The 24,962-nt window shown below is 38.6% G+C and overlaps 1 protein-coding gene across 27 annotated transcripts in view; it reads right to left on the reverse strand.

The window, feature by feature from the left end:
• LOC148846038 (CMP-sialic acid transporter 4-like) overlaps positions 1-24,962 on the reverse strand; it is a 109,856-nt gene that overhangs the window by 45,012 nt on the left and 39,882 nt on the right. For 23 of the 27 annotated variants that reach the window (XR_016101754.1, XR_016101758.1, XR_016101755.1 and 20 more), the window contains 2 exons: positions 15,666-15,743; positions 15,460-15,504 (listed from right to left, as the gene is read on the reverse strand). Coding sequence is in view for 21 of the 27 variants with exons in the window: in XM_088953034.1 (XP_088809160.1) it covers positions 15,460-15,504; positions 15,666-15,743 (123 nt within the window). In the remaining 6 variants the exon portion in view is untranslated. The remainder of the gene's footprint in view (positions 1-15,459; positions 15,505-15,665; positions 15,744-24,962) is intronic. The other 4 variants (XM_088953040.1, XM_088953042.1, XM_088953039.1 and 1 more) reach the window with 1 other exon arrangement.

Genomic DNA, 24,962 nt, shown 5'->3' on the forward strand with positions numbered 1-24,962 from the left:
TTACTGTTCAACTTTCTTCTTGGTATCAGAGCAAACCCTACCTTTCTTTTCTTCCTTCTTTTAATCCCATACACAGTGTGTATGGAGAGTTAAGCTGTTGATTATTTAGAGATTCATTCGGCCTGGTTGGTAGAGGGTTCTAGAGAGCTTTTTCAATTCAGATTTCTGCCCAAGATTGCTCCTTGGAGATTTTTTGCAAAATCCTAACCAACTGGAGAATTTCCAATTGAGGGTCCTAGCGGTGCTTTGAACCTGGCGCTCAGGGTTTAAAGGGTAGTTTTTGGACCCTTATTGAGATCGATTCAAGCTAAACAGAGTTTTGGGGTACCCCTAAGGAGCAGCTGCAATTTCCAAATTTCTCCTGGGTTGCAGGGTGGAGTGAAACCCTATTTTTTGGTTCCTGTTCAGGTCAGCAATTAGCTTATTTGTTTTCAGTAATCCATATTTACTATTTGAATGTTTTCTTTATAAGTATTGGACTTATGGAGAACTCTGGAGTAGAGAACAAGCAGGGGACAATGTCTGGACTGGGCTTGGGAGCTTCTATAGACCCTCTCCTGGCTATGACCACTGTGAAACTTGATGGAACAAATTATCTAGTTTGGTCACACCATCACAGTCGGTGAGGATTCATGTATGCAGTAGAGGGAAGTGGGGATATATTTCAGGTAGTAAGAAGAAGCCAAAGGAGGATGATCCCTCCTATGAGAAGTGGATGCAGGAGAACTATACTTTTATATGGTGGTTGGTGAACTCAAAACAACCAGAGTCAGCATTACTTATGGGAGAACTTTGCAAAGGAGATTTAGGATAGTGTTGCAAAGACATATTCACTAAAACATAATGTAGCCAGGGCATACAAATTGAAGAATGATGTGAATATATTATGGCAAGGGAAGAAACCTTCAGCTGTATACTACTCTAAGATGGAATCACTTTGGCAAGAGATTGACTTAATGGAGGCAGTGGTTTGGGATAAAAAGGATGTTGAAACATGTAGGAAACTTGTGGAAAGAAACAGGGTGTTTGATTTGTTGATAGAACTCGACCATGAATATGATATAACTAGGAAAAATATTTTAGCCTAGGATGATGTCTCACTATCACAAGCATATATTATGGTTAGCAATGAAGAGAGCAGGAGAAAAGTATAGATTCAAGAGCAGCACCTGTTGATCATTTTGCTAATGTGGGAATGAAACCGAAGGCACTTGAGGAGAAAAGGGAGGTTATACGTGAATACTATAAGCCGAAGCACACAAAGGATACTTGTTGGAAGTTACATCACACTTTTTTCAACCCTAATTCCACAAATAGAATAATAACAAGAAGACTGGGAATGGTAAGCATGGGAGTGGCAATGTTGCCATGACTTCAAAAGATGATAACGGGGTCAATGATGAGCAGTCAACAATAGAGCAATTTGCAGCCATGAAAGCAGAATTTGAAAAATATGGCCAACTCATAAGTCACTTGGAAACACTACTGCAGAAACCACTCTTAGGCAACACACCATCATCTGCATTTGCACACACAGGTATCCATGCTTCTGCCAATCATGCAACTATTTCAGATACTAGTAGAATCCCTTGGATTATTGATTTTGGTGCATCTGACCATAAGACTAATGCTCCTAACCGTTTTACTTCTTACCAATTGTTCTCTGGTTGTGATAAGATATCCATAGCTGATGGCTCTCTTGCTCCTATCTTGGGCAAGGGAGACATCAAGACTTCAAACCCTCTTACCCTCACTTCTGTTCATGTCTCTAAGCTTCATACTAATCTCCTATCTGCTAGTATTTTGACAAAATCTTTGAACTGTTGCATAACCTTTTTTCCTTCTTATTGTGCTTTTTAGGACCTAAAATCCCAGAAGGTGATTGGGAGTGGCCATAAAGCGAATAGGATATACTTGCTAAACATGCTTGAGCAAAGCCAGTTACACCCTAAGCGAATGGGATCCCTCTCTTCTACCTCTAGAAAGGAAGACATCAAATTCAGGTTCTAATCTTATGTTATCATTTGTTCTTCAGGCTCCATTTGGGAAGAGTGCAAATACAAATATGTTCAGTGCAAAACCTTGTATACACAGTCCATATTTGTATTTCTAAAACTCGTATTCGCAATCTTCACAAACGGAACCTCATGTTGTCATCTACTAATTTATTGTCAATAAGCTATGTTACCAAAAACTCTATTTGTAAAGTGACTTTTTCCCCAATTTTTTGTGTTCCGGGATCTGGATTCAAGTTGTCTACTTTGCAATCATGTCAATTTTTTAGTAATCAATGTCCTAAAAATCTAGAACCTATTTTTGGAGTTCTAGATTGGATCATCTTAATTTTAAACCCTTGAGGCTCCTATTTCTTATTATGTTCAAGTTTATACCAATTTGTAGTCTATAATGTGAATTTTGTGAATTTTCTAGACATTGTAGAGCTTCATTTCTTCCAGGAAATAAATGAAATTTGTTTCCTTTTGATAATGTGGAGTGACTCTTCTCACCCATTCTACAAGCTAAAGATTCCACCTGTAGTTAATAAACCTGTGCATAGTGCTTTTGTTCAGCAATTCTACAAACTAAAGTTTGTTGCCTTGGCCTGATTCCAAATCTCCTTTGCTGTTTTGGCCCACATAGAATTCTTCCTAAAGGTCGGCTGCATAGATAAGAGCATCCAAGACATAATCATATAAGTCTCCTGCTCACAAGTATCATGAGCTCGTCCACTCTCCTTAGGTTTACCAATTCTTCCATTTAATACCCTAGCTTCCTTCCTATCAACCACTTTACTCCTCTGAACCATACCAAGAGGGGTACCAATTCGTCCACTCCGGTTCACACGTATCAAAGCAGCCTTTGCACTTCAATAACTATTCTACTACAAACACCAACATTGTGACAGTCTACACAGACTTCACAACTTCGGTAATTGGTCACACCCACCAACTTAGAGATCTGATCTGACTCAATCTGATGTCCATACATTAGTCCACATCGCCATCAGCAATCTGTAGGCAAAAACAGGTCTCTACAAACCAAAACAGAATAATAAGAAGTCCAATAGGTTCTGCATGCTAACAGTTCATAAATCCAATCTAAAATAAGTCTGCAATTCACTTCCAGCCCTGTACACCCTCAAAATACACTCAAACATGCCTTTACAGGTATAAAACTTGGGGGGTGTTCTTTTTTTGGATTTTGAGAGCGCGTTCTTTTTTTTTAATCCCATGTTCCTTTTTCAGATTAATGTGGGGACCAGGGAAAGTTTATTTTCCTGAGTATCACTTACCCGGGTAAGTGATACCCATCTCCTAGGTGGGTAAGTAACTTTCCCACTTGGGGGGAAAGTTTCCAACACTTAATGGGACAAAAATGCCCCTTTTAATAATGAATTTTTTATGGTTAAAATGGCCATTTCCTTTTTTTTACTTGGGAAAGAAAAGAACATGGGTAAATACGTGTTTCCCAGGAAAAACTTACCCAGGTAAGTAACTTACTGAAAAGCGAACGGGGCCTTACTTCCATATCTGTAAACCCTTCAATACATAGTCAAAAACAGTTCTGCACAGCCTCATCAGTAACCTGTAACAGAGAACTGACCTCTGGCAGTCACATGTATCATGCAACCAAGAAGACTGCATTTGGAACACCCCCCAGCAGTCATACAGATCCCACAATCCACTAGAGCAGAGATGCTGAGGTTAGTAAACCACTTATACGTTACTTCCACCAGTAGTGATCGGCCACCAAAGCATGGTTGTTTCTTGGTACTACAACCAAGCAGAAAAAGAAAAAAAAAAAGGAAAAATAAATGGGTTGCAGGTTTAATCAAACAGCCCCAAGCCTTCTTTCAGCCTCTAGTCACAATTGACATTCTCAGGAAAAAAAAGAGCAAAATCTCAGATCTGCGAATAAAAAACCTTCTCTTAAGTCAGACTAGCAGTTATCATGGAAGAATACAAAGTAGAAGAGGAAGAGATTACTGGGCCTGGTGGCACCCGCTCTTTTATTATATTAGGTTGACATAATAAAAGGTAAAATAACTGAGTTACCCCTGGCATCTAGTAGTGGAAGAATTACAACAGTTACAAATGGACACCACAGTGGAAGTCCAACTTCTTTTGAGGACTCATTCTTCTCTCAACCAAAGAAAAGAGGGAATAGTTTATGGAGATGCACAAGGACAACAATACAATGATCAATGTGGGAGGAGAGAACTGCAGGAATTTTCTCTGATAAGAACCAAACTAGAGAGGAAATTACAGAGATGAGAGATATCTCAATTGGGTCAAGATATTGAAGTAGTTTGCACATTTTTCTACAGAAGATATCACTAGGGGCTGGCAAACAATTGTTGTTTCATCGTTATTCAGGACCATGGAAACACTGAGATGGATACCACCCTCAAACAATCCAATAAAACTAAATCCTGAGGGTTTTGTTTTTGGCAATAAATAGAAAAGAAAAAAAATATTAATAATAGAAGAAAGTACAACTGAGGGTGATGAGAGATCACCAAGAAATACAGAGAGGTACATGAAGATAGGATACAAATAAAAAGAAAGACTATAACCAAAAAAAATGAAGACTGTAACTCTAGACCAACTCAAGGAGATTCCAAAAAACAGCACCAAGATCTTCTTTTGAAATGTGAAAATTTGAGAGAAAAAATGAATTGATTGTATTATCTTGGAAGGAGCATGTACACAACTTTATATAGAATTACAGAGCTAATTTACAGGGTGATAAAAATAGGAAACTAACTTTTCCTAAAAAACTAATTTCTATATCAGTGGGATTCTCCAATTAATATCCCATGATTCTAGGAAATTAAGTTTCCTAAACTGATGGACCTAAAATTATGGAGAATCAATCAGAGAGTCAATCTTCTACTTTCCAACACTCCCCCTCAAGCTGGTGAATATGCATCTTTCATTTCCAGCTTGGAGATAAGTCCTTGGAATGCCACACTGCAAAGCCCTTTTGTCAGCACATCTGCCAGTTGACCATTCGTTGAGACGTATGGAGTGCAAATTAATCCGCTATCCAGCTTTTCCTTTATGAAATGCATATCTATCTCAATGTGCTTTGTCCTGTCATGTTGGACGGGATTGTGAGCAATGTTAATAGCTGACTTGTTGTCACAGAATAATCTCATTGGACCTTTCCATCTGATCTTTAGGTCTTCCAAAATTATCTTGAGCCATAGTAATTCACATACTCCCTGAGCCATTGCCCTGAATTCTGCCTCCGCACTTGATCTAGCTACCACATTCTGCTTCTTACTCCTCCATGTCACAAGATTTCCTCCAAGGAACGTACAGTAACCTGTAGTGGACCGCCTATCCATGGGAGAGCCTGCATAATCTGCATCGGTGTATGCCTCTAGGGTTAATCCAGTGTTTCTTTTAAACAAGATTCCTTTGCCAGGATTAGCCTTTAGGTAATGTAGTATCCTATAGACCGCCTGTAGGTGAACCTCTTTCGGGTTGTGCATAAACTGACTAGCCACATTCACGGCATATGCTATGTCTGGCCTTGTGTGGGAAAGATATATAAGTTTTCCAACTAATCTTTGGTACATTTCCCTATTCACGGCTGGATCTTCATTTGCTTCTCCCAATTTGTGATTTGGCTCAATCAGTGTGGAGGATGGTTTGCATGCTAACTTTCCTATCTCTCTTAAAAGATCTGTTACATATTTCTGTTGTGAGATAAAGATGCCTTCTCTGGAATGAGCTACTTCAATCCCTAGAAAATACTTCAATCTCCCAAGTTCTTTTATTTCGAATTCTTTGACTAGGCATCTTCTCAAGGCTTCCTTCTCCTTTTCATCATTTCCTGTCACAATTATGTCATCGACATATACCAGAAGAGTCGTGACTCCCCCTGCATCCGAATGCTTTATAAAGAGTGTATGATCTCCCTGACTTTGTTTGTATCCGATGGCAAACTTCCCCCCAATAGGTTTTTGGAACATGCTGGTGGAAAAGTAAGGCTCGGGTTGCAACTAGTAGATGACCATTCTTCCTTTCTGCTACTCCGTTTTGTTGTGGAGTATTAATGTAGGAGGATTCATGGATAATCCCTTCTTTTTGAAAATATGGAGATAAAGTTTGGTTGAAATAATTCCGTGCATTATCCAATCTAAATCTTTTGATTCTGACCCCAAACTGATTTTGGATCATGTTATGGAAATTTGGGAGCATACTACTTACATCTGATTTAGATTTAAGAAGAAAGATCCAAGAGACCCTAGTGCAATCATCAATAAAAGAGACGAACCATCGTTAGCCAGACACATTTGGAACTGTGGAGGGTCCCCATATATCACTATGGATCAAAAAGAATGGGACTGAACTTCTCTTGTTACTGATTGGAAAGGGCACACGCTTGTGTTTTGCAAATTCACACACATCACAATGAAAATATTCAACACTCAATCCTTTAAACAAGGAGGGAAACATACTTTTCAGAATTCCAAAATATGGATGTCCTAGTCTAAAGTGATGAAGCCAAATGGTGTCTTTGTTGGATGATGAAAGGAATGACATTATCCTGGACAATATTTGATTTGCATGATTCTTCAAGATAGTAGAGTCCATTCTTCTCCTTAGCAAGTCCAATCCTCTTCCCCGAATCCTGGTCCTGAAATATACAGTAAGAAGGATAGAAAAGCGCATTACAGTTCATGTCATGGGTGAGTTTTTGGATGGATATCAGGTTAGTGGACAATTTTGGAACATGAAGGACACTTTTTAGTGTAAGTGATGGATTAATATGGATATCCCCAAGGCCAGCTACGGTAGTAAGGGAACCGTCTGCAATGGCTATTTTTTGATTGTTTGGGCAGGGGGTATAAGTGCTAAAATGTAGTGAGGAGTGAGTCATGTGATCTGTGGCTCCTGAGTCAATAACCCATAAATCCCTAATAGGTTCATTTGAGACATTTAGTCCGTGAGGAATAGAAAACTTACCTGAGATTGCAAGAGAGCCTGTACCACTAGGTTTCTCCAACGATCCCAGAAGCCCCCTTAACTTTTTGATCATTCCCTATTCGATGGTTTACCATTCAGCTTCCAATACTTCTCTTTGGTGTGCCTTGGTTTCTTGCAATAGGTACACCAAAGAGACTCCTTGTTGTCCCGTGTAGAGGACAAATCTGTCTTTGCCGAGAATCTGGACCCAAACTTGATCAAATTCTGCATTGAGTCCTACAAGAAAGTCATAAACGCGATCTTTTTCGATAAAACTCTTTAGGATTGCTGCATCCGCTGCACATTTAGTCTCAATGCACTGATAATGATCGAGTTCTTGCCACAGGTTCTGCAGTAAATTTGCATACTCGATAACTGTCTTGCTGCCTTGTTTAGTTGCTCCAGTCTTGACTTTGATTTCGTACACTTGTGCTGCATCACGTGCTTTTGAATATGTTTGTCGGACGACATCCCAGATCTCTTTAGCTGTGGATAAAAACATACACGTGTCGCTGATTTCAGGTTCATTGAATTCCATAACCATGACATGATCATGGAGTCAGCTTCGTCCCATGCATCAAATCTTGGATCTCCTTCCTTCAGTCCCGTCCCTAAGAGATGGCTAAGCTTTCCTTTTCCCTTTAAATATGTTCGAACAAACTGAGACCACTTCAAATAATTTTTCCCGTTCAACCTATATGCTGCTTGAATGTTTTGCAGGTCGCCAGATGCTTGATGTGAGGAAACTTTTCCCGATTGTGCAGTGGTATTTGATACAGTGGTTTCTGACATATTGGGCGGGCTTCAAGAAAGAGAGAAAAACAGACAATGAAGGTCTGAAAAACTTAGTAAGGGTTGGCGATGAAGGCCTAAAGAATCTTTCAGCCAATGTAAAAAAAAAGGTAACTGTAATGCTCCACCAAACTGAAGAGTGGATCGAAACCACTCAAAATCAAAACTGATCCAAACCAAACCAAAGGGATTCAGTAAATCTGCTCTGGGCAACACCAGATCTAAGATTTCAGACTGATCTGATGTCTCTACAAAGAGATCCAAGAAAAAAGGATGAATCCGATGGCGCAACAGTCCAGAAGAAGCAAAAATGTAGAGTTCAGATCTGTTTATCCTCCTTTATCCTTTTATGTTCTTTGCTGTAATGGGCCTTAATCTGGGCCCTTATTTTTCTTATGTTATGTTTTTTAATTTTATGCCCAACCAGGGGCCTCTCTATAAATTACAAAAGTTTAACTTAATGAAATGGGATTAGGGGTGTAAGAGGAGATTATGTTCGAAAATCTCTCTTTGAACCCTAGTTGCCGCCACCTTCTTCTTCCTCTTCTCTCTTCTTGATACCTGATTTCTGCAACTTTCTATTGATTCTTTGCAACACTTCAAACAGTCCTTTCATTTCAAAAGGCTGTTTTTCTTCTTGGTATCAAAGCAGGCTTGTCTTCTTCTCTTTTCACCTTTTTCTCCCATACACAGTGTGTATGGAGAACTGAATCGGATGAATAGTTAAAGAAACCTGTTTCAGCCTAGTTGTCAGTGGTTTTTGGAGAGAAGGGGACTGGTTTTGTCGTCCTCCTGACAGATTCAAGTGTGTTGCCCGAAACCCTAATTTTCTGGAGAAATTTGATTACGGGCCCCATAGGGAGTTTGACCTGGGCACTCAGTGACTAAAAGTCTTCTTTTTGTTCATCTTGAAGATCGATTCAAGTGGATTGGTGTTTTGGAAGTCTACAAGGTGCGGCTGAGATTTCTCTATTTCTTCGGGGTTCCGGGTGTGACATAGTAGGTACAACTCCATAGAGGTTGACTCACAACACAAGTTTTCTTCTGTCTTCATTTATTGTTATTTGAAGTTGTGGATGAATTCAGCGAAGGAAATTTGGGATAGTGTTGTTGAAACCTATTCCCAGAAATTAAATGTAGCCAGGACTTACAAGCTAAGGAGTGATGTGAAGAATTTGAGACAGGGGGAGAAACCTTTAGCTGTTTATTTCTCAATATTGAAGTCTCTATTGGCAAGAAATTGATTTGATAGAAGTTGTAGCCTGAGACATCACTAATGATGTTGAGACCTACAGGAAACTTGTTGAGAGAAACAAGGTGTTTGAGTTTTTGAAAGGGCTGAATCCAGAGTATGACATCACAAAGCAAAATATCTTATCCAAGGATAGTGTTTCACTATTTCAAGCCTATGCCTTGGCAAGTAGTGAAGAAAGCAGGAGACTTGTCCAGGTTCAAAGGGCTGGTCTAAATGACCACTTTGCTAATATGAGAGTAAAACCTAAGGGAGTTACAGGAACTCCAAGTGGCTCAGGGAAGAAAGAAATTATTTGTGAGTACTGTAAGAAACCAAAACACACTAAAGACAAGTTTTGGAAATTGCATCCTAAGCTTCTTCCTCTTCGGTTTCAAAAGAAGTCTAATAATATGAAGGCAGGGAGTGCCAATATTGTTGTTGGTCCAGATAATGACATATGCCTAACTGAAGAGGAGACTACTAGTGAGTAGTTGGCAGCTATGAAGGCAAAGTATGAGAAGTTTTGAAGGATGATCAGTCACCTAGAGGGTGTGGCCTCTTCTTCCAACCCTCCAGGAAATTCAACCTCTTCTGCATTTTCTCATTCAGGTATACGGGCTTCTGCCAATCATGCAACTATTTCAGGTAATCGTAGGATCCCTTGAATTATTGATTCTGGTGCTTCTGATCATATGACCAGCCTTTCCACTTTGTTTGTTTCTTATGATTTACTTCCTGTTCGTGACAAAATCACCCTAGCCGATGGCTCTCTTGCCCCTATCCCCGACAAGGGAACCATCAAGGCTACAGATTCCTTTGTACTTCCTTCTACACTTCATGTACCCAAGCTAAATACAAATTTGTTATCTGTAAGTAGCCTAACTAAGTCTTTGAACTGTTGTGTAACCTTCTTTCCTTCCTACTATGTTTTTCAGGATCCGGAGTCTCAAAAAGTGATTGGGAGTAGCCATGAGGCAAATGGAATATATCTGTTGGACACTCCTGGACAGAGCCATGAACAACCTGGAAAAGCTACTTTTGGATCTACATCTACAGAGTCTATCAGTCGAGTCATGTTATGTCATTTTTGTTTGGGTCATCTTTCTTTTTTTGCATTAAGTCATTTATTCCCTTAACTGTTTAAGGGAATTAGTCTATCCAGTCTTCATTATGAGTCTTGTGAGTTGTCAAAACATTGTAGATCTTGTTCTCCATTCCATATTGTGCACTCTGATGTGTGGGGGCCTTACCACTTGCCTTCTTGGGTGGCTACAAATATTTTATCTTGTTCATTGATGATTTTTCATGGTTCACTTAGATTTTTTTTATGAAGTCCCATAATGAAGTTCCCAGACTTGAGAGGCAATTCAATGAATTTGTTCTAATCCAGTTTGTTACTAGAATTAAAATTTTCAGATTCGACAATGCAAAAGAATATTTTGAGAAAAACCCGACCTGCTATATCACTGACTTGGGGTTTATTCACCAAAGCTCCAGTGTTAGGACACCAGAACATAATGGAGTTGCTGAAAGAAAAAATTGGTATATTGTTGAAGTTGCAAAAAGTATCATATTTTCCTCACATGTCCCTACAAAATTTTGGGGTGATGATGTTCTTACTAAAACCTACATAATCAACCATATGGCATACAGGGTTTTGGGGTTCAAGTCTCCCTTCAGTCTTCTTCATCCAGACAAGGACCTTTTTCCTATTCCACTCTGTGTTTTTGGTTGCACTTGTTATGTACATATCCCAAGTGTCCAGAGACATAAATTTGAACCAAAAGCCCACAAGTGTATCTTCCTTGGTTATTCCCCCACACAAAAGGGTTATTGTTGTTTTGATCTGAAGACTGGAACTCGATATGTCTCAATGGATGTCACCTTTGATGAGCTCTCTTCCTTTTATTATTCTTTTAAGGAGAGACATTGTCCAAAGGGGGAAAATTTGTCACAGTTGTTTGCTCTCCCCATTCCTATCCCAGTTGAGTCTTCTTTTGAGACACTTCTAGAGGGAAGGGAGATCCATCATATGGATGGCCAAATCATGCAAAGTGGCTGGGCGAAATTTCAAAAATTTCTTTTCTCCCTTCTAAGAACTGTATTCCCAGTTTTAGAAAAAACTGCATTTTTCAAGAATCGTTCTTGAAACAAACCGGACCAGATCTGAAACCAAAAGAAAGGGAGGGCAATACTTGATACAGAATCCACACGTATAGCTCCTAAAGTAGGTTTTCACGCCCAAAGAGGGTAAAAACCCGTCTACACTGAAGATGGCGCAACTAGAGATGAAGCAGGTTCAGCAACGCAATCCTTCAGCAAGAACTACAATCCTTCAACAAGGATCAAGCAAGGGATGGTGAGCACGAATTAAATCTGATTTTTCTTGCAAAAATCAGAATCAAGATCAAATCTTGATCAATCCAACAAACTAGAGATCGAATAGGGTGGGGTAGCAAGAACAGAGGGAGAGAACCGAGAGAAGTAAAAGTGTAAAACTGAAGTTCGTCCTCTATTTATAAGCCTTAAGGATCAGCTTCTCCTAATCCAATTAGGAGTTTCCTAATACGAATCTTTATTTGGATCTGGACTCCTTAAGTGATAAAGTTTATCCCCTCATCTTATCTGTTGATCCAAATCTTTATTTGGATCTGGACTCCTTAAGCGATAAGGCTTATCCCCTTATCTTAACTGTTGATCCAAACCCAGATCTATACCCAAAGTCGCCCTATGTTGATTAATCCAATTAATCTTTGGTCTTTAGGCCCATTATGGAGTTAGCTAGTTAGCTCATGTCTCTTATTAATTACTGGCTAACTTGGCTCTCTTTGTATGGCATGGAACCCTAACATTGATCTTCACAAAAGCCATAATGATCAGACACTGCCCGACAAGAAAGGACCTCTCCCTCGGCTGCAAGGTACAGTGTCACACTTTCTGCTTGGATGGATCCCGGGAATTAAAACATTTTGCAAACATTTTCATAAAACATAACATATATATATATATATATATTTTGCAAAAACAAATCTCAAACAGTTGAAATTGACTGCCGGCAGTTTTGGTTTCCATCAGAGACAGTGCAATCCCCGATCATTCACTTTGTCCGACAAAGGGGCTGATCTTGTCACTATGATCACCCACTTGAGTGAATTCTCAGATTGCCCCAACATACCCAGGTTTTGACCCCCGCTAAGGATCTCACAGATTGACATATCAAAGACAGCCCAATCCAACGCCTAGAGCAGTACCATAATCGAGTCTAGGGGTTAGGTGTAACTTTCCAGTTTTGCCCACCAGTTTCCAAGGAGCAGGGCACAACTGAAAAATGGTCCGGATTCAATGTTTCAAGCAAACACACACTACATGTGCTTCGGGTCTAACCCCGACAGCTAAGACAAGCTACCCCAACTTACTTGGCAACACATCAGTGTCAGCCTTAGCAGGATAAACCTCCCCAAGTCTATCCAACGGCTGAGAACATTCTAAACTAACACGAGTCTCATAAGTGTCCAGTTTAAGGGTTAATTAAACAGAAACATACCAGATATAACATGAATTAATTATGTACTTTTATTCATTTATAATCAATACATCAATCTGATTGGAGCTAAGGGCATACATTGTCCAACATCTTCCTCCCACAAATGAGTCAAGGGAGGATCAAACATTTCATTCTCATTCCAATGTTCCTATCCCTCATTTATCTCCTCGTCCTCTTTTTGATCCCATGTTGTACCATGGCAGAGAACCAGAAGTGAGTATTTTGTTTCCCCTACACCACATGAGCCTCCTGCACTTCCAGTCACAGAAGAGACAACAGGTACTGATACAGCCCCTTTGTAGTCATCCTTTCCTGACCTTGATATCCCTATTGCTATTACGAAAGGAAAAAGGAAATATACTACACATTGCATTTCCAAACACCTTTCTTATAATTTGCTCTCTCCTTCATATTTTGGCTACCTTTCTTCTGTTGCTTCTAACCCAATTCACAGGTCTTTGTTAGAAGTTCTTACTATTCCAGAATGGAGGGATGCTATGAGAACAGAAATTGATGCCCTGCACAAGAATAACACTTGGGAAGTGGTTGATTTACCTAAAGGGAATGATTCAGTAGGCTGTAAGTGGGTTTTTACCATCAAATATCATGCTAATGGCACCATTGAAAGGTATAAGGTTAGGCTGGTTGCAAAAGGTTATACAGACATATGGGATTGATTATCTGGAGACCTTTGCTCATGTTGCCAAGATGACTTCTGTGAGAGTTCTGCTATCTCTGGCTATACACTCAGAATGGCCACTTTACCAGCTGGATGTAAAGAATGCATTTCTAAATGGAGAGTTACATGAAGAGGTATATATGTCTCTTCCTCTAAGGATGTATGAAACAGATATGAAAGGGAAGGTTTGTAAGCTGAAAAAATCTCTTTATGGACTTAAATGGGCATGGTTTGAAAGGTTTAGGGCTTCCCTTGTTAATTTTGGCTATGTACAAACTCAATCTAACCATACCCTCTTTGTAAAGAGGAGAGGATCATTGGCAGTTTATCTAATTGTGTATGTTGATGATATTGTTGTGACTGGTAATGATGTATCAAGGATTAATGATCTCAAATCTTTCCTTCATACAGAGTTTGAGATCAACGATCCTGGGGAATTGAGATACTTTCTTGGCATAGAAGTTGCTTGATCTAAGGATGGGATCCTTATCTCTCAAAGAAAGTATGTACTTGACTTGCTCTCTGAAACAGGGAAGATGGGTACTAGACCAGTTGCTACTCCTATTGATATGAGTCATAAACTCTCTGCTTTAGATGGAATATTATTGAAAGATAAGGGAGTCTTCCAGAGGCTACTTGGGAAACTTCTCTATCTATGCATGACTTGGTCAAACATTGCAAATGTTGTCAGTTGCATTAGTCAGTTCATTCATGCTCCCAGAGACACTCACATGGCAGCAGTAGAGTGGATTCTGTGTTATTTGAAGGGTTCTCTTAGAAAGGGAATTCTATTTGCCAAGTATGGTCATATGAAACTTGAGGCCTACACAGATACTGATTGGGCCAGAAATATTGATGATAGAAGACCTACCTCTAAATAGTGTAGCTTTGTGGCAGGTAATATTGTCTCTTGGAGAAGCAAGAAACAATCAGTTGTTGCCAGATCTTCAGCCGAAGCTAAATATAGAGCCATGGCTCATGGAGTTTCTGAATTACTAAGGCTTAGATCCTTGATGAAGGAACTGGGTATTGAGCATGATAAGCCATTGATGTTATACTGTGATAATCAGGCTGCCATCAACATTGCTCACAATCCAGTGCAACATGACAGAACCAAACATATTGAAGTTGACAAACACTTCATTCGAGAAAGAGTGGCTTCTGGAGAAGTGTGTCTACCTTTCATCACTTCTGAATGACAGTTAGCTGATTTCCTCACCAAGGGCATTCCCAAGGCTAAACTTCAGCATGATACTGAAAAGCTTGGCATGATTGACATCTATGCTCAGCTTGAGGGGGAGTGTAGAGAAGATAGGACGAATGGCCCATTGGCTGTTTATCCTTCTTTATCTTTTTTTGTTCTTTGCTGTAATAGACCTTAATCTGGGCCCTTATTTTTCTTATGTTATGTTTTTTAATTTTATGCCCAACCAGGGACCTCTCTGTAAATTACATAAGTTTAACTTAATGAAATGGTATTAGGGGTGTAAGAGGAAATTATGTTCGAAAATCTCTCTCTGAACCCTAGTTGCCACCACCTTCTTCTTCCTCTTCTCTCTTCTTGAAACCTGATTTCTGCTACTTTCTGTTGATTCTCTGCAACATTTTAAACAGTCCTTTCATTTCAAAAGGCTGTTTTTCTTCTGTAATATAAACATTTAACAAGAGAAGCAAGGATCTTGACATAGGGAGCTGATAACAACATAACTTGGATCAACAGTTCTATGAATGCTATTGCTGATTCATTGGCAAAAGAAGGAATTACCAAGACTGAAGTATTTTGGGGAGTGACTTCCTAGGAGTGTAACCTGTAACTTAAGCAAATGTGAAAAAAAGGGTTTCAGTAGCTGGGCTAGCCTATGCTGTAGGGGGTGCTTGCGGTACAATCCAGATTTTACATCCTTTATTCTAACCTTAAAATTCTTAACATTACTGCTAAAAAAATAGTGTACACTCAGCCTTCTATCATTATAATTATAATAGAAGGTAAAAGTCAAAAAAAACCCTGCAGGTATACATCAATAGTGAAGATGCTTTTTCCTTCTACTCATAACAGAAAAGCATAAAAGCATTTACAAGAATTTGAGAGCAGAATATGAATCTGGTTTATGGAAGCAGAGGAATTGTTTGTTCACGCTTATCTTCATGGTAAAAAATTTTGTAACCAAATCCATCATTTAAGCATCATAAAATAGTAAGTACCATCAATGAATTATTTATCAAGAAATACCTTCAGGTTGCTCAGCATCTTAACAGTTGCAGGATTAAAATATAACTGCATAAGGTAACAACATGATTAAAATCCATGGCACAGAGAATAAGACAAAAAGGTAATTATAGATCAAAACTTCATAAATCACAGAAAAAGCACATAACCTTTTTTATTGAGTCAAACAATAGTACAAACCACATATGAGATGTACATATGGATTATACCTGCATGATGAATTTTAGATAGTTATTGATAGCATACAGAAGAGCTGGAACAGCAAGAAGAACATTGTTGCGTGCTGCCTGCAAGAAACAGACATTTTAGTATTAATTATTAAATATAATAATAAAAAAGTATAAATAAAAAAATTAATACAATATAATTGCAGTAATAATAAAACATTAAGAATGAAATAATAAAATAATATGAAAGTAAAAATAAGATAATAATAATAAAATAAGAGTATATTAATCATTAATATAATCATAAAATATTCATCAAATAATCATAATATAATAAAATATTAGAAAATTAATAATAAAAACCAAAGATATTATTTATTTAATAATAATCATAATAACTAAGTACAATTAAAATATTAATACATTATAATTAAATTAATAACAAAATACTAACATATTATTTTAATAAAATAATACAATATTAATAAGCTAATAAGAAAATAATAATAAAATACTAAATTATTAACAAAAATATTATCAAAGTAATAATAATATAATAACATATTAATAAAATATTCAAAAATTAATGATAAATACTAAGATATTAATTATTAAACACTAATAAAATAATAAGAACAAAATAATAAAAAAGCAAAAGAAAATATTTATCAAATATTAGAATTAAGAACAAATAAAATGTTAATAATAATATAATTAAATTAAAAATTAAATAATTTTAAAATGATAAAAAATAATAGAAAATAATAAATTAATAAAATATTAATGTAATAATAAAATAATAATATATTAACAAAAAATACATACACTAATGATAAATACTAAGATATTAATTATTAAATGATAATAACAAAGAACTAATAAAATAATAATTATATTTTGATAAAATATTAATTAAGTAATAATAAAATAATAAACAAACCAATACAAAATTGAAAAGTTTTAGTTGATTCCAGTTCCAACTCCGAATGAACCAAACAGCAATAATCGTAATCCAATTCCGATTCCTAATTGAACCAAATAGACATCAAGAATAGGTCAGATTCCGGTTCCGGGGAATTTCAATTCCAATTCCAATTCTAGTCCTATCCTGTCCGCGGACCAAATGGACCCTTAAGTTATAGAGCCTTGGACACAACTCATAAAGCTTTCCACACCAAGCAAATTATCTTCCCAAAATTCAAACTTGACTCACTCCCGACTTTCCAAGAAGGAAACGGCTGAACCAATGAATTGGATTTCATAATCCCTTTCCAAACGCTCACCCTATAAGATCTTACCTCCTTCACATCCCACCCAAAGTTTACTACTCCATACTTGCAAGCAACCACCCTTCTCCAAAGCGCTTCCCTCTCCCTACCAAATCTCCAAAACCATTTCCCCAACAAAGCCTTGTTAAAAATCCCCACCCTTTTCACTCCCAATCCCCCATATTTCTTGGCCCAACATTAGAGGTGGCCACGAACCAAGCCTTTCACGAGCTATTCGAACTTGGCTCGTGAAAAGCTTGGCTCGGCTCGGTTTAAACCAAGCTTCGCCGAATTCAAGCTTGATATATAGGCTTGTTTGCTAATAGAACCGAGCTCAAGCCCAATGAAGCTCGGCTCATGAGGCTCACGAGCCTAGTATTAAATAAATAATTTTTATTATATATATACATACATATAATTTTATTATATGTATACATATATATAATTTTATTATATGTATACATACATATGTACATATAATAAATAATTTTATTATATATATTAATATTTTTATTAATATAGTATTTTTATTTTTATGTATAATAGTAAATAATTTTTATAATTCTTAACTTTTTGTCAAAATTTTAAAAAAATAATAATTTTATACATATAATTTTTATTTTTCAAAAAAACTTGGCTTATAGTCAAGCTTGGGCCGAGCCGAGCTCGAGCCTGATACTATTCTTGCAAGTCGAACTCGAATAGCCAAGTATTCGGCTCGGCTCGACTCAAATCCATCCTTGCCCAACATACCAAGTGATATTTCTTTTTCTCCACCTTTATATTCCATAGAAATTCCCTTTGAAGCCTTTCAATTTCTTCCATCACCGAAGTTGGAGCCTTTAGGAGAAACAAATAGTAAATTGGAAAATTAGAAAGAACACTCTTTCTACGGGTGATTTCCCCATCAAAGTACAAATATTTACTTTTCCAACCTACCAATCTTTGTCCAATTCAATCTAAGACAAGTTGCCAAGTATATGGAGCAGCTGGCCTAGCCCCAATGGGTAGCCCAAGATACGAAAAACGGAAATCCCCAATAAGGCAACCCAAAGCCCTAGCACATTCATCTAAAATAGATTGTTGAATATCTCCAACCCCAATCATCACACTTTTACCAAGATTGATTTTTAAACCCAAAAGCAATTGGAAACTTTCAAGAATATCTCTGATATTATAAGCTTGCTCCACAGATGCATCCATGAAAATCAAGGTATCATTAGCATATTGGAGATGAGAGAGTCATCCTCCCATTTCCAAGATTGAAACAAGCCAGCAGCTCCTAAATCACCCCTCTATCCACCAACTTACTTAACACCTCCACCACTAAAACAAAAGCATAGGGGAGAGAGGATACCCTTGTCTCAATCCCCTTGATGTGTCAAAGAATTTTGTTGACACTCCATTCACCAAAACTGAAAAAGACACCAATGAAATGCAATGCAAACATTTAGCTTCTCCATTTCTCCCGAAAGCCCATCCTCATAACTTCTTCCAAAAAACCACATTCTACATGATCATACACCTTTTCCAAATCAAGTTTGAAAATCACTCAACCTTCCCCACTTCTCATTCTTGCATCCACACATTCACAAGCAATCAAGACCCCATCCAAAATCTGACACCCATGAACAAATGCTATTTGAGTAGGATCCACCACCAAATGAAGTACCTCATTCAGCTTTGCAGATAACACCTTGGCAATAATTTTATATGGGCTTGAAATAAGGCCTATTGACCTAAAATCCCTCACCCATGCTGCATTACCTTCGGAATAAGAGAAATGAAGGTTACATTTGCCAACTTTTCGATCTTCTTCTCCACCCATAACTCCCTAAACATCTTCAACAACTCTTTTTTTATGATATTCCAACACATCTTATAAAAGACAAAATTGAAACAATCTAGCTTAGGCACCTTCTCCCCTTCATTTTCGAAGTTAAAAGGACTAACCTGGTTATCCCAACCAAGAAATTCTTCCTCATAGTACTCATCTTGAGCCTGACCAATTAACTCTTTCTCAATCTTGCCTCTTGTTTCATTTTCTTGAGCCCTCGCATCCGTCGTTACTCCCGATCCCCCCTCCTCTGCTCCTTTTTCGTTGTCCTCAAGTCTCTCGAACACAATCCTCTCCTCCGTTCTTAACAAGCCACCACGGTCCCTCTCTCCTTCGTTGTCATCTTCCTTCCAACTTGATGAATTATCCGAACCACTCCTCTGTTCAAAGGTTTCCCAAGCTCTTTGGAATTTGTTTCAATGCCATTGCAGCCAATTATGATTTGGCCTGCCCTTGAGTTCTGTTAGTCTAATAACAGCCAAGAAGAGAGAGAGAAAAGAGGAGAAAAGGAGAGAAGAAAAGACTGGTTCGAATGAGAGAAAAAATTCCCTCTCCCATTCGGCCAGACATGTTTTATATTACTAACATAATGGAAAAGATACATGTGCCCTTACTTAAGTGAGGGACACTAGTTCTAATATAATATTACAGATCAACAACCTCAACATAAGTATAAAGACAAAAATACCCCTACATACTCGACACTAACACTCCCCCTTAAGCTGGTGAGTATATATCATATAATCCCATCTTGTTACATATGTAGTCCACTCTTCCCCGACTCAACCCTTTAGTAAATAAGTCTGCCCACTGGTTCCCTGTGTTAACATATGAAGTGTCTATCACTCCATTCAGCACCTTCTCTCTCACAAAGTGACAGTCAACCTCTATGTGTTTGGTTCTTTCATGAAACACCGAATTAGAAGACATATTAACTACAGCCTGATTGTCACAGTAGAGCTTCATTGGAGTGTTAACATTGTATCCTATCTCCTGTAGAAGGTTCCTTAGCCACACTAATTCACAAGTAGTATGTGCCATAGCTCTATGTTCAGCCTCTGCACTGTTCCTCGCCATGATTGTCTGCTTCTTACTTTTTCATATCACCAGATTACCCCCAAGAAAAGTCCAATAGCCTGTGATAGACCTCCTATGATACATAGAACCGGCCCAGTCAGCATCAGTATATCCTTCTATTTCAAGTTTTCCACCACTTTTGTATATCAAACCACGACCAGAAGCCCCTTTTAAATACCTCACAATTCTTAGAACCGCATCCCAATGAGGAACTAGAGGTTTCTGCATAAACTGACTTACCACACTAACCGCAAATGAAATATCTAGCCGAGTAATGGTTAGGTAGTTCAGTTTACCTACAAGTCGCTAGTATCTGCCAAGATCTTCAAACACTTCACCCATATCACTGTTCATCTTATTATTTGCTTCCATAGGTGTTTCAACTAGTTTAGCACCTAACCTGTTTCCTCCAGCAAATCAAGCACATAGTGAATGGGGAATGACCGTCAAGGATAGATGTGCGCATCCGATTAATCAAGAAGCAAGAAGTAAGCACCGCATCACTCCAAAAAGGTTTGGGAACATTCATGTGATGCATAAGGGATCGAGTTGTTTCCAAAAGATGATGATTCTCTCTCAGCCACCCCATTTTGTTGTGGGGTGTAGGTACATGAGGTCTGATGTATAATGCCATGTTGTTCCAAGTATTCTTGAAATGATGAAGAGAAATATTCACGGCCATTATCAGAACGAAAAATTTTAATGTAAACACCAAATTGGTTGCGAATCTTAGCATAAAATTTTTGGAAGATGGTAAACAATTCACTCCTTCCATTCATTAAATAGAAGCCACGTCATCCTTGAATAATCATCAACAAAAATGACAAAATATCTATATCCATTGTATGAAATCACTTTATAAGGACCCCAAACATCTGAATGAACCAAAGAAAAAGGACTCGACACACGATTATCAACCCTAGGACTAAAGGGAACACGATTATGTTTCCCCAACTGACACAACTCACAATCTAAAATAGAAAGTTGACTCAACGAAGGAACCAAAGACTTCAAAACTTTCAGTGAAGGATGACCAAATCGACAGTGCCACTGGAGAGGAGAGAGAGATGACTGGAAAGTTGTTGATGTTCTTCCATCACCGTCAAGATAAGACAATCCACCAGCTTCATGCCCTCCACCAATCTTCATCCCCGTCTTGAGATCCTAAAAAACACACGAAGAAGGGTAAAAAGTAATAGAGCAATTGAGTGACTTGGTCAACTTACTAACAGACATAAGGTTAAACGGAAATTTAGGGACATACAAAACTAAGGATAAAGGTAAGGGGGTCATCACGTTAACACTGCTAATACCACAAATGGAGGATGTGGAGCCATTATCAAGGGTGACGGATTGTGATGTTGAGCAATGAGAGAGGGAAGAAAACACACCTGGAGTTCCAATCATGTGATCGGAGGCTCCAGAGTCAATAATCTAGGGATTGGGTGTGGATGCCAGACAAGCCATACCTGAGTGTGCCAAAGTAGTCGTGCTCTACTGAGATGTGAATTGGACAAACCTCTCATACTCATCACGGGGAACACTCACCATCTCTTTCCCGGGAACATCTGTGGATGTAGGAAGCATCTGATCAGCTGAACGACTCTCCTGTCTAAAACTGGTGTCACTAGTCATGGCATGATTGGCCCAAGTTGAGGGTGGATCATGCAAGTCATAGCAATAATTAATGGTATTTCCATCCATAACACAATGAGTACATCTCCTCGGACCCGAGCCACATCCTCTGACACGGGCTCCCCCTGAATCTCTACCTCCAGTACGACCACCGCCACGGTTATATGTAGGTCCACCACCACCACTCAGGCCATATACCGGACCACTGCTACCACTATGGCCAAATTGATCTCCCCGAGCTCCACCTCTAACACCACGGCCCCTTGATACCATAAAGGCTAATCTATCAAAAACATTAGAGTTCTCAGTAGATCCAATTGTTGAAGTCCTCCGAAGTCAAGCAAACACCTCTTCTAAGAAAGGGAGAGCTGACTCTCCTAGTATCTGAGCCCGCACTAGTTCATACTCAGATTTCAGCCCCACCAAAAATCGAGTCACATCAAGTTGTTCTCTCTGTTGTTGCTGAATCTTGACATCAGAAGTGAGGAGGTGATAAACATTCAACTCATTACGAATGTTTCTCATACTAGCATAGTACTCCTCAAAACTTTGATTGCCCAGTTGCAGATTAAAGTATTCCTGATACAGCTGATATACTCTGGTTGTATTGTCTTGACCATAATACAACTTCTTAGCATGGTCCCACACATCTTTGGCAGTGTCAAGAAACATGAAATTTACACTAATCTTGGGTTCTATATTGTTCCATAACCACGTGATAATTTGTGCATCATCTTGTTCCCAGTCACCATACTCATGAGAATCAGTGGAGGGTTTCTCCTCCCTTATATTTTCACCTTCTTCTTTGCCTTCAGAAAAACTTCTACAGATTTAGCACAAGGTACATAATTCTCTCCATTCAGTTTAATGGAGGTCATTTGAACATTCAGGTAGTCAGTAGGTATCATCACATTAGATTTGCTATCATTGCTATCTCCCATTGCTGAATTCTGTTATTACTGAATTTGGCACACTGCACACTACTTGATCACACTAATCACACTGGTTTCAGCACTTGTAATTGCTGATGATTGCACTCTTTACACCACAAACCCTACCCCACGACTACCTGAGATCTCACCACACTATAAGAGGACCACTCCCCTTTCGAATCACACTAAAAAACAGCATAAACCCTAGCACACTACAATCTGAAATACCACCATACAATCTGAAACATACTTCCTATTTGATTCATAACAAAAATATGCATAGAAATCTTACCTCATCACCCGAAAAACAAACCACACAAAAAGAAATCAGAACACACAAGACACCCACTGCACCACACGAATCAGCCCTCTTCTCTTCATCGATTAGGGAAGGGCTTCTTAGAAACCACAACAACCGACCATGAACAGCACAACAAGAGGCATAGAGACCTCCAAGGGAAGAGGGTGGCCACTCCTTTTCAGCCCTTTCCCTTATCTCCAATCAATGGCAGAGAAATCAAGAGAAATCAAGAGAAAACCCTAGACTAAGTGCGCAGAAAACAGAAATCTGGGCAGATCCGAGTTGCTTAGTTGTGCTCTGATACCATATTATGATTCGGCCTGCCCTTGAGTTTTGTTAGTCTGATAGTAGCCAAGAAGAGAGAAGAAGTGTTGAGTGAGGCCTAGTTGTTTTTTATTCTTATTTTAAGCTATTTAATTAGGAAGTTGTTGGGCTTTAGGCCCATTATTTTATGTTTTTAGGTTGTGACTGTTCAGCAACATTAGTAGCCGCTCTACTAAGGGCATCATTGTAATATCTCATCCTTTAAGTTAAGTATAAATATAATGAGGGGTTGGCGGCTATGGCTAATTCAAGAATCCTGGTTGACTTCCTACTCCTTTCTCCCTCTCTTTTCTTCTCTACTACTGAAATCTTTATCTTCCTCCCCTTTTCCTTTCACAAGAAATTCAACTAAATCTACAATTAGTGATTTCTACTTAGTATCAGAGCAGGCCGAAGGTTCCTTGAGCTATTTCCTCATGTAGCCCTAGATTGGCCGACTGCATGGTGATTTAAGAAGGCTGACTGAAGTTCTCAGGTAAGCCCAAATTTTGGATTTTTTGGTTAATTTGTGTGCCCCCGTAGCTGATCTAGGGTTTCTCATCAAAATCAGGAAAAAATGGAGAAAGGGTTAGAATCTTGTTTCTGTTGGACTCTTCAATTTTGACCTAGGAAGTGGCGCCCTAATTTTTAGGGTTCCTTGGAGTTTTCTGTAAGGGGCGATTCAAGTCCTGCCTGATTTAGAGGCTTCTAAAGAGAGTGACTACCTCTTCTCTCTCTTCTTTCGTCCCACAGAAAATGAATCTTTTGTGGGAAGGCAGTCTAGGACACCAGAAAGGTGTTGTTGGTTCCAGAAGTGTTTCGTTTGATCTTGTTACATATTTTAGTTATTTTCTTTACATTTTTTGAGAAGCATGGAGGGTCACGGAGTTGAAAATAAGCCTGGGAGTGAAATGGGACCAGTGGGAAGAGGTGCTGGAGACCTTTTCGGGACTGGGACCATTATTACAGTTAGGTTGGATGGTGCAAATTACTTAGAATTGTCACAATCTACAAAGATGGCCATTGGTGCTCGTGGGAAAATAGAGTATATCACTGGTGAGGAAGTGAAACCCGAAACTAGCAACTACCGGTGGGTACAGGAGAATTATATGGTGATGACTTGGTTGTGTAATTCCATGTTGCCCCATATAGGTAAAAATTTGTTATGGGCAAATACGGCTAAGGAAATATGGGATGGGGTTGCAGAAACCTATTCACAAAGGGAGAATGTTGCTAGGGCTTATCAGTTGAGAAATCAGATTATTTCTACAAGGCAGGGAGACAGACCTGTTGCAGCCTATTTTTTAGCCCTTAAAACCTTGTGGCAGGAGGAGATTGACCATTTAGAGACATTTGCTTGGGAAACCACTAAGGATGCAGCTACCTATCAGAAACATCTAGAGAAGTATAGGGTGTTTGAATTTCTTGCTGGCCTTAAGCCTGAGTATAATATTGTAAGACAGCATCTTCTTTCCAGGGACAGTGTTACCCTCTCCCAAGCATATGCCTTTGTGTTAGGGGAGGAGAGTAGGAGAGATGTGATGATGAAAAATCTTGTTTCTGATCAGTCTGCCATGGTGAGAACCGCGAAACCTAAACAAAGAGGACGATTGGGAGTGGTCGTGAAGTAAATGGGATCTACCTCCTAAATGTTCTTCCTCCTCATCAGAGTCATCATGTCAGCAGGGATAGTGAGTCAGGGTCTATGGGTCAAATTATGCTTTGGCATTATCATTTGGGCCATTTACCTTTTTCTTCTTTGAGTCTTTTGTTTCCAAACCTTTTTGAGTCTGTTAGTTTGTCAAGTCTGGAGTGTGAAGGTTGTCAACTTGGAAAGCATTGTAGACATTCATTTAAACCTAATAATTAAAGGTGTTCTTCTTCTTTTGAGTTATTCATTCTGATGTGTGGGGACCTTACCATGCTCCTTCTATGGGAGTTTATCAATATTTTCTCTTATTTGTGGATGATTTCTCATGGTACTCT

Source organism: Nelumbo lutea, chromosome 7 (genome assembly GCF_056320005.1).
Source record: "Nelumbo lutea isolate HS-2025 chromosome 7, American lotus-T2T, whole genome shotgun sequence".
Lineage (NCBI taxonomy): Eukaryota > Viridiplantae > Streptophyta > Magnoliopsida > Proteales > Nelumbonaceae > Nelumbo > Nelumbo lutea.